Below are 14177 nucleotides of genomic sequence, written 5' to 3'. Positions count from 1 at the left end.
ATAGGGTCGAAGGATGGATCAAAAATGCCGGTTGTGTTTAGAAAATTGCGAAACCAAAGGCATTAGCATGATAACTGATGAAGCTTTTCGGCAGAAAATGCACGATGTGTTCACATTTTCGGTATGTTTGAAGAAAATTTTTTAACATCATATTGGTACGTAATCTTTAATAGATTATTGAACAATTTTATTGTTTCGCAGATAGAAAAAGAAGAAAATCTTCCAGTGATGGTGTGCCAAAAATGCACAATTCTTATAAATGATTTTCATGCTTTTAGTGCTCAGGTACTAGTCAATCAGCAGAAATTAATCCTACTTGCGAAAGAACCTGAAGAACAGCACATGTTTGAAGTGGTTAAAATAGAGTCTTCCCACAAGGCAGCGCTTGTTGATACCGAAATCATTGACGAACAGAATGATCCCAAGATTATCAGCTCGTTTGATAGACAAAGTTTTGGTAAAAGCTTGTCTACAATGATGGTATATACCATTGATGAAAGATGCCAGTCATTGGATGGAAATAATGCAGATAAGAACGCCGAAGAACATGATCCAATATTTGTGACACGTGCTCATACACGTCGAAAATTGAAGACAAAATCAAAAGAAAAAACTTCTCTTATTGATGAGCGCAAGCTTTCCCGGAAAGCTGAAGACGAACGTATTCTTGAACACTATAAGATGTGTTGTGAGTTATGTTCAACCGAATTAGATTCGTTCACCGAGGTTCAAACGCACTATCGGAAAGAGCATAGCACCCGTGGATACATTCGATGCTGTGATAAAGTTCTTTATAGACGAGCAAAGCTGATGGAGCATATTTTCGTGCACGAAGGGTCCTTGCGATGCGATATATGCCAAAAGAGTTACACGTGTAGTCGATCGTTAAATCTTCACAGACTCAACAGCCACACCAGAGAAGAAGACAGGCCGTTTAAATGTGATAAATGTCACCAATCATATCCAAAGCAGCATCTTCTAACGGCACATCTTGCACGGCATGTACAAGAACGATGTTCAATCTGTGAAAAAACACTATCCAGTAGTCAAGCGTTAAAGGTCCATATCGCTCAGGTGCATGGAGAAGACAGCAACCAGATATGTGCCACTTGTGGAAAAGAGTTTCGAACGAAACGCGCAATGGAACGACATATCAAGGAACATTTAGGGCTGGAGTTAAACGAAAAGGTGCAATGTCACCTGTGCGAAAAATGGTTCAATGGGAAATACAATCTAAAAAAGCACATTCGCTTCATTCACATCGAACAGGGTCAAGATTTTCAATGCGATATTTGTCACCACAAATATCCAAACACACGTGCACTGGTTTATCACAAGCAGCGTGTCCACGTGGAGGAAAAATTCGAATGCGAATACTGTGGTAAACGGTTTAAGCGTAAAATTTATCTCAAAGAACATATCGCTTCGCACACCAGGCAGCCGTTGTACTCTTGTGAGATATGTGATTCTACCTTCAACTCCAACGGAAATCTCTACGCTCACCGGCGTAACAAGCATGCCGCCGAATGGAAAGCTTACAAAGCACATGCCTCAAAAATAGATACTCAACAGAGTGTATGAATATTCAACCTGTGCTATACTTGCAAGTTTTTTTTTTAGATGAATATCAGGCATATTACTTCAACGCTGTGGTAAGTGCAAAAGCTGCAACGTTGTAAAGTACATTAAATAAACGTTTTAAAATATGTTGTGTTTTAATAGAGTTTATTTCTTTTGAATGTTTGATTCATATATACCTGTACTTTTCAAAGATTGATTTGCTTACTTTTATTTGAATGTAAGTAATTATGATTATCAATTAAATTTAATATTATGTGCAAGTAAGCTGTTCCACATCTGTCATTTGCCAGACCAGTAGTATTCCCAATGTGCATCGTAGCGATGAACGGTGTTGTTATTGAAAATAAAATTTGTAAACATTTGAATCAAGCATCAATACAACACTTTTATTCATTCTTATTTAACCATATTAAAACGAATAAATGATCTTCATTCATAAAATGAGATAATTAATTACAACTTTAAATTAAAGAATCGTTTGTGTTCGATGGATACGATGTTCAATATAGCTTTATAGGCAAATTGTGAACAACTCTCAACAATGCGAAGCTAGTCGGGCTTCGTGGATAAATATTTATAAGTAAACCTTAGAAGCAGTGTATTTTTAGTTATTGTGCGTTTCATGAGAAGGCTCGTGAATATTATGGTTCAAAGGACAAACAATAGAATATGGATTCCGGACATTTAATAGAAACGCACAAAAAATGTCGCCTTTGCCTCAATTGTTTACTAGATGGGCCTATGATCGCAATTAGCGATACACTATTTTATGAACAATTGCAAAATGTATTCAAATTTGATGTAAGTTTATTACAGCTTCTAGTTAACAGATTTATTTGGTGAATATATTTTGTAACTTTTTCTTTCTGTTTTAGATTTTGTGCGACAAGCGGCTACCGAATTTTGTATGCGAAGAATGCAGAGGAGTGGTATCATATATCTATTCCTTCATACAGCAGGTTCAAGCCAACCAAGAGCAATTACTTAATCAACCCCAGGACGAAATTTTGCACCCTGTGGAGAATATCAAAGTAGAATCGTTATTTGATGAAAATTTGTTTGAAGTAGAAGAGCAAGCAATTTGTGAGACCGCCACAGCTCAGCCAGAAGTAAAGCTAGAGTTTGTCCAACCGTCTAGTCCAACTGGCACAGTTGACAATGAGGAATTGATCAATCCAGTCACTAGTGATGAAGAAGATACGGACGAGATAGCTGAAAAAGGAAACCGACGCTGCCCTATACGAAGAAACAAGCGATATGAGAACGGCCTGCGTGAAAAGACTGACAAGCGGGATAAACTACAAGTCGAATCGCTTGCAAAACAAGTTGAAAATGATCAGATTATAAAGGACTTTTTCACCCTGGAATGCGAGATCTGTTCGACACCATTGGACAATTTTGGACATCTATTGGACCACTACCGAGACGCGCATAATACCAAGGGGTATGTGCGATGTTGCGATAAGCAGTTTTTTCGTCGGTATATTCTGGTTGATCACATTTCTGCCCACCGAGGCACTATACGGTGCGACATATGCCAAAAATGCTACAAAACAAGACGATACCTGGCGTTACATATCGCCAAAAGCCACAGCCGCGAGGAGGATCGACCGTTTAAGTGCGCTAAATGCCATGTATCTTATCCAAAGCAGTACCTACTACGAGCCCATGAACTGCTCCATGTACAAGAGCAGTGCCACATTTGTCAGAAAATGCTTTCAAACAATCAGTCCCTAAAGGTGCACATTGCACAAATGCATGGCGGCGACGGTAATCAAATCTGCGCAACGTGTGGTAAAGTTTTTCGCACCAAACCAGCTATGGAGCGACACATCAAGGAGCACCTCGGTATAGAACTGGTGGAGCGGTTGCAGTGCGAATACTGCCAAAAGTGGTTCAACGGAAAATACAATCTTAAGAAGCACATTCGTTTTCTACATAAGGAAGAAGGCCAGGTGTTTTCGTGTGATCTCTGTCAACACGTGAGTCCAAATAGTCGCGCGTTAGCAAATCACAAACAACGCATCCACGTGGAGGAAAAATACGAATGCGAGTATTGCGGTAAACGTTTCAAACGGAGGCCAAATCTCCGGGAGCACATTGCATCACACACAAACGTTCCGCTTTACTCATGCGAGATTTGCAAGAATCGTACGTTCAACTCGAAAGCCAACTATTTTACGCACCGCAAAAATCAACATCCTGAAGAATGGGAAGCACAAAAGCGTTTAAGATCGGAACGAGAAATGAGTAAAAATTAACAACCAAAATTGTATCAAATGCAACCAATATTTGATAATCTCACTAAGCATAGCACTGTTTTTATCTAAACCTCCGATTATTGTTAAGGATTCTATGAATCCCTATTTAAACTATTTGGAATTTTATTCCTAGCAGATTCGTAAAGCAAAACTCGTTCGTCACTGTTGTTTGACAGTTGGCATCAAAAGGATGCTTACCATATGGATCCATTGTGTACGAGCTGAACGATCAGAATAACAAACTTTTGCAAAATGCTCAAGATAGATCAATCTTTCTCAGAAACCGAAATGAAAGAAAAGTGTCGCCTTTGTTTGGAGTATTGCAATTCCACAGACGCCACGCTGGTCAGCGATGATGAGTTGCGCGCCAAGCTAGAGTCGGTGTTTAAATTTCCAGTATGTAAAATGTTTGGTGAATACTTTATGTTTAGTATCGACTGGCGTCACTAACAATTGATTGTTTTACGGTAGGTACACGCAGAGGATTCACTGCCCGAGCAAGTTTGCCGGGGTTGTATAACGACTGTGTCAGAGTTCCATGAGTTCAGTGTACGGGTACAGTCGAACCAGGAGCTCTTATGGATGCTGACGAAGGAGAAAAAAATGCAACCCTTCGAGGTGGTAAAAATTGAGGCTCCAGAAGACGAAAATTATTATTATGGCGCTGAAATCGATGAACCCATCGACAAATCTGCAAACGACTCAGTGGCCACTGGAAGTGAACCTACAATGCAAACAGTATACGCTCTCGATATCGAGTGCGTTGAAAGCAATGGATTCGTGGAGGAGGACGAGGAAGAGGAGGATGATGAGGACGACGATGATTTCGTGCCCAAAGTTGATCCCAAAGATGGCACACTAAAACCACCAACGAAGCGTCGTCGCAAGGTGACAAAAGCTGGAAGACCTTCGAGAAATTCAGAACGTGCACCAAAGACAGACAAGCCGGGATTGGATAAGCTCGATATGGAGGAGATGGCCAAACATATCGAGGATGACAAGCGGATACAAGAGTTTTACAAATTTGATTGTGAGGTCTGTGGAATACCGCTGGAAAGCCTGGCTTACCTACAAGTACACTATCGACGCGAGCACAGCATGAAGGGATACATTCGCTGCTGCGAGAAACTATTGTACAGGCGCTTTCAGTTGCTAGATCACATGGCTGCACATGAGGGTACTATCAAGTGCCAGGTATGCCAGAAAAATTATAAGAGTAGTCGCTACCTTGCGCTACATATGATGAAAAGCCACAGTCGGGAAGAAGATCGGCCCTTTAAATGTGACAAGTGTCACCAATCGTTTCACAAGGAGCATCTGTTAAAGGCGCACCAAGCTAACCATTTGTCGGAAAAATGTCCCATCTGCGAGAAGGTCGTCTCTTCGAAGTATGCACTAAAAACGCACGTGGCTCATATGCACGGGAATGACGGAAATCAGATTTGTGATGTTTGCGGCAAAGAGTTTCGCACAAAACAAGCCATGGAGCGACACATTAACGAGCATATGGGCGTTGAGGTGGTACAAAAAGTACAATGCCACGTGTGTCAGCGGTGGTTCCACGGAAAGTACAACCTGCGGAAGCACATACGATTCATGCACATCGAGGGTGGCAAGGTGTTTGCCTGTGACCTATGTTCGCACGAGAGTCCTAACAGTCGCGCTTTGCTCGACCATAAGAAACGGGTGCACGTGGTAGAGCGCTTCGAATGCGAACTGTGTGGCAAACGTTTTAAACGAAAGCTTTACCTGCGTGAACACATAGCCTCTCACACTGGCAAGCCATTATACGAGTGTGGAATCTGTGATGCCAAGTTTAACTCGAATGCAAATTGCTACAACCACAGGAAAAGCAAACATCCCGAAGAATGGCAAGCCCGCAGGCAGGCTTTCCACGAGGCCCAACGTAAAGCTCCTCCCAGTAGTGAATTGAAAAAGGAGTGTTCCTAGATATAATAATATCCTGTACTATTATACAATAAAATGTAACCATTTTATAGCCGTTGGCATTTTTTTAGTACTATTTGGTTCGCTATCATATTTCCGCGTTGGAAATGGCTATCATTCGTTCAAATCTTATTTAGACGCAGCATGGTATCTGCCAATAGTTTATATCTTTATTAGTGAAATTTTAAACTTTTGTCTGTGGTATGTTGAATATCCTTGTAGGAAACTTGTTGAGAAAACAATCTGCAAAGAAAATTCAATGCAAATGCAACGAAGCGATGTGTTTTTTGTCTATTACTGTTGTTGATGCTGTTTTCATTTGACAGCATCTTTACCTGTTTATTTTCCCGAAGGAGCAATACCGTGTTCATTTGCAAGGAAAAATTGCATCTATCACAATGAATGAAAAGTGTCGTCTATGTTTGGAAGATGTAAAATGTGCTACCCCCACATTAATAACTGATGATATTCTTAAGCTAAAACTGGCACAGGTGTTTATATTTTCGGTAAGTAATGTTAACTTTATCTGCAGTTTTTTTTCTATTTTTCTAAGTTTACTTTTATACTTTCTTCCATATAGATCGCTGCTGAAAGTGCACTGCCGGTTGGGGTGTGCCGGCAATGCTGTGCAAAAGTTTCCGACTTTCATACGTTCACCCAGCTAGTGGAAGCCAATCAGCACCGGTTACGATCAAACGCTATGAAATATGAACTTGCATTTTCAGGGGACGTAAAAGAGGAACCATCTTACGATACTGATTTCCATGAAACGGAAACTGCGGAAGAGGAGCTTATAGCGATTGAGCGTGTTGATATAAAAAACGAACCCCTCAGTGGAGATTCGTCTGCCGTGGAACACGACTTGGAGTCGTCAAGTGACGAAGAACCAAAGCCCAGAAGTAAAAAGACTCGTCGTAAAGCAAAACAGGGCGATTTGGAACCATCGAGTAAGTCTAAAAACAAAGACAAACCGGATGGTGAAAGCCTGATCAAACAGCAGGAAAAAGACAGAGAGATAAAGGATTTTTTTACGCTGGAATGTGAAATATGCTCCATTTCTCTGGAGGATTTCGTGCAGCTTCAAGAGCACTACTTACAAAAACACGAAACCAGAGGTTACATACGATGTTGCAATAAACAGTTTTTCCAACGTTATACGCTTTTGGATCACATCGCCGTACACCGAGGTACGATTCGGTGTGAAATATGCAACAAGAGCTACAAAACAAGACGGTATCTGGCGCTGCATATTGCCAAAAGCCATGGCACCGAGAACGAGCGGCCATTTAAGTGCGAAAAGTGCGGTATGGGCTTCCCAAAACAGTATCTCCTGCGATCGCATGAGCTGATGCACGTGCAGGTGGAATGCGACATTTGCAAAAAGATCCTCTCAAGCCAACACGCACTGAAAGTGCACGTCTCGCAGATGCATAGCGATAACAGTAATCATATTTGTGCGACATGCGGTAAAATGTTTCGCACCAAGATTGCCATGGACCGCCATATCAAGGAGCACTTGGGCGTTGAATTAGTGGAACGAATGCAATGCACCTACTGCCAGAAGTGGTTCAACGGGAAGTACAATCTACAAAAGCATGTACGCTTTTTGCACAAAGAAAAGGGTCAAGTGTTCCGGTGCGATCTGTGCAGCCACGAAAGTCCAAATAGTCGTGCCCTGACGTACCACAAGCAGAGGGTGCACGTGCAGGAGAAACACGAGTGCGAACATTGTGGCAAACGATTCAAACGGAAACTGTACCTTCGCGAACACGTGGCATCCCATACTAACAATCCATTGTACACGTGCGAATTTTGTGGCATGAAGTTCAACTCGCACGCGAATCATTTTACTCATCGCAAAAATAAGCATCCGGAACAGTGGGAAGCGCACAAAAGCATGAAACAGAAGAAGGAAATGAGTAAAACCTAAAAAAAACCTAGTTGTATAGGTGCGCTCCATCATTTATTTTAAACAAACAGCATTTGGTATGTTGAGAAGAATATTACATCCAGCTCATGAGGAGCTGGGCCTTCTATCCGTGATACGCGAGAGACCCTCAAAGAGAGCAATAAACCAATAAAGGTTCGTCATTTTATGTGACAGTTTTAAAACATTACTATAACTAGTTGAAACACAATAAGCCATATGATTTTATCACATTTTACATTCTCATTCCTGTCCAAAATGAAATCCTTGTTTGGCATTTCAGGATACAGAGGCGTATGAAGCTAACTAGCTCAACTATCTTGAAACATTTCAATACTGACACCTTTGAAAAAGTGCATTGTTGAGTATGTCAAACAAAAGGGAATGGATAACGAAAAATTGAATTAATGAAACAAACAGTAATCCTTTTAGAAATAATATTTAAAAGTAAAAGAGTTAGAAATGAATGAAAAGTGTCGACTTTGTCTTAGGAAAATTGGAAGAAAAACAGGACCCTCTGTTAAGGACGATCAGTTCACGGCGCTCCTTGTACGATTTTTCAGTGACTTGGTATGTACGAGACCACCATACGTTGGGGTTTGTGAATAAAATGTTATAAATTTGTTTGTAGATTTCTAACGAGCCCAACCTGCCTGCCTTTGTCTGCGTTAAGTGTTATTCAATAGTCCAGGAATTTCACCAATTCACCCTACACGTGCAAAGCAATCAGGAATTGCTTCAGCGCGATCTGTTCGGCCAGGATGGATCATCCCTTGAAAACGTTACTGGTACAGCTGATGCAGAGCAGTTTACACAAGTACCGAAAACCGACGTCTATGTAGATTCTACTACACGTTTTTTCGGAAGCTCTGGCGTTTCTATGACGATTGATGAAATGGCAATGCAAAAACCGGACGAGGAAACCCACGCAGCACATGACACTAGAGTAGTACCGCAAGAAGTAACAACGTGCAAAGTAAGGGATTCGGAAGATAGTACGGACGCGGAACAAAACCTGCCGAACAGGTTGCATGAACATGATCGCATTATAGGGCAGTTTTTCGAGATGCATTGCGAGCTGTGTCCTGCTGACTCGATGCAGCATTTCGATCGGCTTTTACTGCTCCAGCAGCACTACCGCAGGCGACACCACTGTCGAGGATACGTACGCTGTTGTGGCAAGCAATTTTTTCGCCGCTTTCGAGTCATAGAGCACATTGCGTCTCATAGAGGTACGATACGTTGTGAGGTGTGCGAGAAGTCCTTCAATAGCAAGACGTATCTTTTGCGCCACATGACCAGAAAGCACGTGGACGCTCTGAAACCGCGTTCGTTCGCTTGCGAGCATTGTAAACGGACTTATCATACCGAGAAGGAGCTAGCTATTCATAAGCCCACTCATGACACGGTGGAGTGTCAAATCTGCGGAAAAACGGTGCAGGCTAGGTATATCAAGATGCATGTCGCGCAAATACACTGCGGTGAGCGTACAAAGCACATGTGCCACCAGTGTGGAACGAACTTATCCAGTGAAAGTGCGCTGCAACGGCACATCAAAAAGCATGCAGGCGTTGATTCGATTGAAAAATTGCAATGCAGCTACTGCGGCAAATGGCTCAACGGCAAGTACAACCTGAAGAAGCACGTTCGCTGTATGCATCTGGAACCGGGCCAACAGTTCCGGTGCGGTGTGTGCGGGCACGATAGCCCCAACAGCGTTGCGCTGGAGAATCATAAGAAACGGGTGCACTCGGGAACAAACTATGTTTGTGAACAGTGTGAGAAACGTTTCAAGCGCAAGGTCTACCTTACGGAGCACGTTGCCGCTTTTCACACGCACAAGCCGCTATACGGGTGTGAATTTTGTAGCACAACGTTCAACTCGAAGGCGAACTACTACAACCATCGAAAAACGCGGCATCCACTTGAGTGGAAGATGCAGAAAGAAGAGAAGGAAATGCAAAGCCGATCCAAGGCAAATGAAGTACTAGAATGATAAGTTTACCATATAAAGTACCGTATTTTACCAACACCCTTTTTATTCAATAATTCTGTTGTCGAAAAGCCAATACTACAATCGAATTCAAATGTAGGTGATCAACAAAATAGAAAGAAGATATATTTTACAAAAAAATTTATTCGTTTTTTTATTTAGACTGTTGCGTTTCAACAAATAAAGAATACCTCCTCGTATGAGCTCCTAATGGAATCGAATTTATTTTCTACATGTTTGAGCTTATTTACTAATGGTCAGGCAAGTCTTGTCCAGAGTTTGTTTGAGTTCTTACGCATCGAAAAACGTAGTGTTTTAAACCGACTCGTTGCGCAAGCAACATAGACATTCTAGATAAATTGTCCGCTCGGTCACTGGCCGTAAAAGGAAAAAAGCACACTTTTATCTTATGTTAATCAACTATTTAACTGTAACGGCAGCAGGAAGGCAAATGCGTAACTGCATTATTTTATGGAAACAAGACGGTTTCATATCGAAAAGATTCGATTCTATCTGTGGAATAGAGGTAGACTGAGTTTAAACTGAACTGCTAAACTGACGGTAGAGGGAAAAGCTATATTAATTTCCTGCGTGTTCCACCCTATTTCGATGTTCAATTTCCTGTGATTCAATCCAATCTTTACATAAGCTTGAAGGTTTACATGCTTATTTCAACTGAAGAGAAGTCTACGATGGCAATCATGAAATAAACTGCAGGCCCAACTCATATTTGCATTTTGGTCAACAAAAACATTCACCTGTTAGCAGCCTGCAGTTGTTGCTCTTGCTGCTGTTCCAGTAGCAGCTTGCGGCGTGCCTCCCATTCTACGGGATGCTTGTTTTTCCGATGTGAATACTTGTTGGCGTTCGAGTTGAATGTGGCACCGCACACTTCGCAGGAGTAAAGTGGTTTTCGCGTGTGCAGTGCGGCCACGTGTTCCTTCAGGTATAGCCGGCGCTTGAACAGTTTTCCGCACTCTTCGCACTTAAACCTCTCTTCCACGTGCACACGTTGCTTGTGATTCGCTAGGGCTCTACTGTTTGGGCACTGTTGCGTGCAAAGGTTGCACTGGAATGTCTGGCCTGCTTCAGTGTGCACCAGCTTCACGTGCATCTGGAGCGCTCGCTTGCTATTTAGCCATTTGGAGCACACAGTGCACTGCATTTGCTCCGACGTGTCGAGACCCTTGTGCATCTTAATGTGTTTTTCGAACGCTTGCCGGCTGCGAAACTCCTTTCCGCAGGACTCACATATATGATTCTCTCGTTTTCGGTGCATGTTGAACATGTGCGTGCGAAGCGAGAGCGTACTCGCCAATTCCTTCCCGCAGATAGTGCAGTTGACTCGCACATGCGACACGATGTGCGCTTTAAGGTGGCACTCCATCGCGTACGATTGATGGCACTGGGTGCATTTGAACGGTCGATCTTTATCCTGTCCGTGAACGCGACTTTTGTGAACTAATAAGTAGCTCCGGCTACTAAAGTTTTTGTTGCAAATTTCGCACCGAACCATACTTGCACCCACATGATACGACAGGTGCTCAAGTAACCGATACCGGCTGTGGAAAGTACGTCCGCAGCATTTGATGTAGCCCTGGGTCTGGTGCTGTTTATAATAATGATTCTTTAGCGCCGTGAAGCAGTCCAGCTTTTCATCACACATCTCGCACTTCATGTCGTAAAACTCCAGCAACCGCTGGTTGGTTTCGTCCGTCGTTTTTCGCTTACGTTCCGTTGACTTTTTTGGTGTGCTTAATTTAATGCTACCTCTCTTAACAGGGCGAGTTTGGCGTGTCACAGCAGATCGTACGGATTTCGTCCTACCCGAACGCAAGGGTGTTTTCGTTTTTTCCTCTTTATACTCGCTCCCATCGGAACTGCCGCTAGGGCTGTCGCTAGACTCATAGCCGCTGGCAGGATTCATATCTTCCTTGCGTTCAAGGACGTTTTCTGGGCTGTCTAGAATGTTTTCTAAGACGCGTTCCGTACATTGCAGAACGGGTTCAGCTTCCTCGAAGGGCAATTCAAAATCTGTTACCGAATCTGGTTCCTCTTTAACTTCTACGAAATGCTTTTGATGCTGCACGGCCCACAGCTGATCCTGGTTGTTCTTTACCAGCTCATGGTAGGTATAGTAATCTTCCACCTTAGTCTCACACTGTAGGCAAACTGACGATGGAAACCATTCACTAGCATTTATCTAAAAAAATAACAGCGGGATAGTTTATTTCATGCAGAAAAACTGTAACACGAGTGTAAATTTTACAAAACCGCTCAGTGCTTACAGAAAAGTTAAAAATCAAGCTTAACTTATTACTAAATAGCTCGTCACCAATTTTTGCTACACTAGTTTGATTGAAATCTATTTGATTCAAACATAATCGACATTTTTCGTCCATTGTGAGCTTGTGCGATCTACAAATAATTTTATTACAGAAACTTTGCGTGCGGGTTGACAGACGCTTGTTTCTAAGAAATGTCAACAAATAAACAGGAAATTTGACAGAGGAAAATGAAATTGCAACTGCACATCCAGAAAGCATGCATTTATTACATAAAATTCTAAGCTAGGCATTAGAATACGTCTGTAAACATGATAAGACAAAATTTTTTATGGTTTATTTTTTAGCTAATTTATTAAATATACTAAAACACGTGCACAATCCCCCTGCCACTAGGGCCAGGATTTCTTTGCTTCATGGCCACGATATTTTTGTTTGTATTTTAATCCTGTCACTACCGTAGAGCTCTTGGGGAATGCCGATTTTCCACCAAACATCGTGTCCGTTTCTGGATGGAAGCGAACGTATTCATGTTGAATGTGCAAATTTTCGGGCAAATCCATAGATTGAATCGCGTCCAATGGCAATCTGGTATCGACTGGCGTTTGATAAAATACTACAGCATCCTCTACCGAAAGATTCATAAAAACTCATAAATAAAATTTTAAAAAGATACAAATATTTTGAATGGGATACATACCAATGGTATGTAGTTCATGCAGCATAGAATTTGGAACCCTATGAGAGAAGGAATTCTCGCATGCGGAAAGAAAAGCAAATTTTTGCTCTTTTCCACTGAATTGCTGTTTAGGATCATTGATACCATTTTCCTTCGCTAGTTTGACCACTAGTGCAGCTGCATTTTCGGGAGGTGTATACGGTTTTGTTGCTCTAAGATAACTGAAGACAGAAAATACAGATAAAGTTAAGTTTGTATGATTGTTATTTATTATAAAAATGATGGCAAGTCATTGCATACCCTTTTGCAGAAAGTGATTGAGCCACGGATTCGAATCGTTTCCCTTCATAAAGTACTCTCTGTTCCTCTATTTCTGCTCGCATTGCTTCAGATTTGGCCTGATTCGCATCACGATCAGTGATCTCTGGTTTCTTAATGCGTTTTACGCGATTTGCGCTAGCATATCGCAGAGTTGTTAAATCCTGTGGATGAAGAAAGGATATTTAAACGAAAAGTAATAAGTTTTGCATTTATATAGACATTAATCTTTCAAATTATTGAGATTGTTATACAGTAAACATTAACTTTTACCACAGTCTGTTTGCTCAGTAGAATTGTAACATTTCGTGAAGCAGCCAAAGAACGAATAATTCCAGCCATTTCTACTGTTTGTTCACTTTAAGATGAAAAATTAAATAATCCGTAATAGGAATTGATACTTTATAAATTACATTAAGTCTTTATCCGGCAACGAAAGGCCATATGGCCTTTACTACGAGTGTTTTCTTTCTTGTTGATAAGAGCTGTTTGTCGTTCTGTATTTGCGTCCTAATGACAGACAATACTATGCGCATAAACGTTTATATTCAATCGCTGAAATCTGTAATAGTTCTGATTTTGTTCCTACGTCGAACGGAATCCATTGGATCATGTCGATGGTTTTATTAGAAAATAATAAACCAAGTACGGATAATCAAAATTTTATATTGTTTTTCTGCTTCATAATAAAATTCGGTTAATTGAACAAGTCCAAAAAGCTGCCCAACCTTGCATCTTAAGTCAGCGAAATAATTTTATAGCAAGTTTTAAATGAATAGATCAATATAATTTCACCGAGAATGTACTGATAAAATAAGGCTTTCTGGGGCTGGGAGATGATAAGGGTTTTGATAATGCAAGTAAGTTGAATTTATTCGAGGAATGTACATATCCAGTAGTTTTATCTCTTTCGGAAATTAATATGCATCACTTTGACAGATCGCTGTTTAGTTTATTATCATACGCAAGCATACGCGTGCGTGTTTCTTAACGCGTAACACGTGTTTAATAAACCTTTTTTCTTGATTAATAACTATATCAAAGATGCGCGCGCTTGTAGGTTCTTCTCGTTTAGAACAGAAGGCTGGCTGGTGAGTACTCGGCTAATTAGCGACATTCGATTATGGTGGCCTTCCATCAGTGATCCATGGACGATCGTTGGTGTATAGTTGGGGATTTTTTTCGC

The 14177-nt window shown here is 41.3% G+C and overlaps 6 protein-coding genes across 6 annotated transcripts; 4 read left to right on the top strand and 2 right to left on the bottom strand.

Annotated features, from left to right (window-relative positions):
- Positions 1-681: 681 nt before the first annotated feature.
- Positions 682-1581, top strand: LOC128724888 (transcription factor grauzone-like). Its single transcript, XM_053818608.1, has one exon. The coding sequence runs from the start codon at positions 682-684 to the stop codon at positions 1579-1581; it is 900 nt and encodes a 299-aa protein (XP_053674583.1).
- Positions 1582-2250: 669 nt separating this feature from the next.
- Positions 2251-3861, top strand: LOC128724887 (transcription factor grauzone-like). Its single transcript, XM_053818607.1, has 2 exons — positions 2251-2382; positions 2457-3861. Exons 1-2 carry the CDS (start codon positions 2251-2253, stop codon positions 3840-3842), a joined length of 1518 nt encoding a protein of 505 aa, XP_053674582.1. The 3' UTR covers positions 3843-3861.
- Positions 3862-4130: 269 nt separating this feature from the next.
- Positions 4131-5792, top strand: LOC128724885 (transcription factor grauzone-like). Its single transcript, XM_053818606.1, has 2 exons — positions 4131-4238; positions 4314-5792. The coding sequence occupies exons 1-2, from the start codon at positions 4131-4133 to the stop codon at positions 5790-5792; spliced, it is 1587 nt and encodes a 528-aa protein (XP_053674581.1).
- A 395-nt stretch (positions 5793-6187) lies between these two features.
- LOC128724884 (transcription factor grauzone-like) lies at positions 6188-9712 on the top strand. Its single transcript, XM_053818605.1, has 3 exons — positions 6188-6295; positions 6370-7708; positions 8403-9712. Exons 1-3 carry the CDS (start codon positions 6188-6190, stop codon positions 9710-9712), a joined length of 2757 nt encoding a protein of 918 aa, XP_053674580.1.
- A 383-nt stretch (positions 9713-10095) lies between these two features.
- On the bottom strand, positions 10096-12111 carry LOC128726016 (transcription factor grauzone-like). Its single transcript, XM_053819794.1, has 2 exons — positions 11998-12111; positions 10096-11912 (listed from the first exon to the last, which is right to left on the bottom strand). The coding sequence occupies exons 1-2, from the start codon at positions 12109-12111 to the stop codon at positions 10464-10466; spliced, it is 1563 nt and encodes a 520-aa protein (XP_053675769.1). The 3' UTR covers positions 10096-10463.
- A 221-nt stretch (positions 12112-12332) lies between these two features.
- LOC128725793 (39S ribosomal protein L50, mitochondrial) lies at positions 12333-13333 on the bottom strand. Its single transcript, XM_053819562.1, has 4 exons — positions 13265-13333; positions 12974-13155; positions 12695-12894; positions 12333-12622 (listed from the first exon to the last, which is right to left on the bottom strand). Exons 1-4 carry the CDS (start codon positions 13331-13333, stop codon positions 12387-12389), a joined length of 687 nt encoding a protein of 228 aa, XP_053675537.1. The 3' UTR covers positions 12333-12386.
- Positions 13334-14177: the final 844 nt, after the last annotated feature.

This window comes from Anopheles nili, chromosome 3 (genome assembly GCF_943737925.1).
Source record: "Anopheles nili chromosome 3, idAnoNiliSN_F5_01, whole genome shotgun sequence".
Classification (NCBI taxonomy): domain Eukaryota; kingdom Metazoa; phylum Arthropoda; class Insecta; order Diptera; family Culicidae; genus Anopheles; species Anopheles nili.
The sequence above is the reverse complement of the archived record's forward strand: the minus strand, read 5'-3'. Positions and strand labels throughout refer to the sequence as shown.

Excerpts from the sequence above, each read along its gene's own strand:
- LOC128724888 (XM_053818608.1), top strand. The coding sequence starts at position 682 with ATGTGTTGTGAGTTATGTTCAACCGAATTAGATTCGTTCACCGAGGTT.
- LOC128724887 (XM_053818607.1), top strand. The coding sequence starts at position 2,251 with ATGGATTCCGGACATTTAATAGAAACGCACAAAAAATGTCGCCTTTGC. Across the intron at positions 2,383-2,456 it reads AAAATGTATTCAAATTTGAT|ATTTTGTGCGACAAGCGGCT; the intron begins GTAAGTTTATTA and ends TTTCTGTTTTAG.
- LOC128724885 (XM_053818606.1), top strand. The coding sequence starts at position 4,131 with ATGAAAGAAAAGTGTCGCCTTTGTTTGGAGTATTGCAATTCCACAGAC. Across the intron at positions 4,239-4,313 it reads AGTCGGTGTTTAAATTTCCA|GTACACGCAGAGGATTCACT; the intron begins GTATGTAAAATG and ends GTTTTACGGTAG.
- LOC128724884 (XM_053818605.1), top strand. The coding sequence starts at position 6,188 with ATGAATGAAAAGTGTCGTCTATGTTTGGAAGATGTAAAATGTGCTACC. Across the intron at positions 6,296-6,369 it reads CACAGGTGTTTATATTTTCG|ATCGCTGCTGAAAGTGCACT; the intron begins GTAAGTAATGTT and ends TCTTCCATATAG. Across the intron at positions 7,709-8,402 it reads GAAACAGAAGAAGGAAATGA|TCCAGGAATTTCACCAATTC; the intron begins GTAAAACCTAAA and ends GTTATTCAATAG.
- LOC128726016 (XM_053819794.1), bottom strand. The coding sequence starts at position 12,111 with ATGGACGAAAAATGTCGATTATGTTTGAATCAAATAGATTTCAATCAA. Across the intron at positions 11,913-11,997 it reads GCTTGATTTTTAACTTTTCT|ATAAATGCTAGTGAATGGTT; the intron begins GTAAGCACTGAG and ends TTATTTTTTTAG.
- LOC128725793 (XM_053819562.1), bottom strand. The coding sequence starts at position 13,333 with ATGGCTGGAATTATTCGTTCTTTGGCTGCTTCACGAAATGTTACAATT. Across the intron at positions 13,156-13,264 it reads TACTGAGCAAACAGACTGTG|GATTTAACAACTCTGCGATA; the intron begins GTAAAAGTTAAT and ends CTTCATCCACAG. Across the intron at positions 12,895-12,973 it reads CAATCACTTTCTGCAAAAGG|TTATCTTAGAGCAACAAAAC; the intron begins GTATGCAATGAC and ends TTCTGTCTTCAG.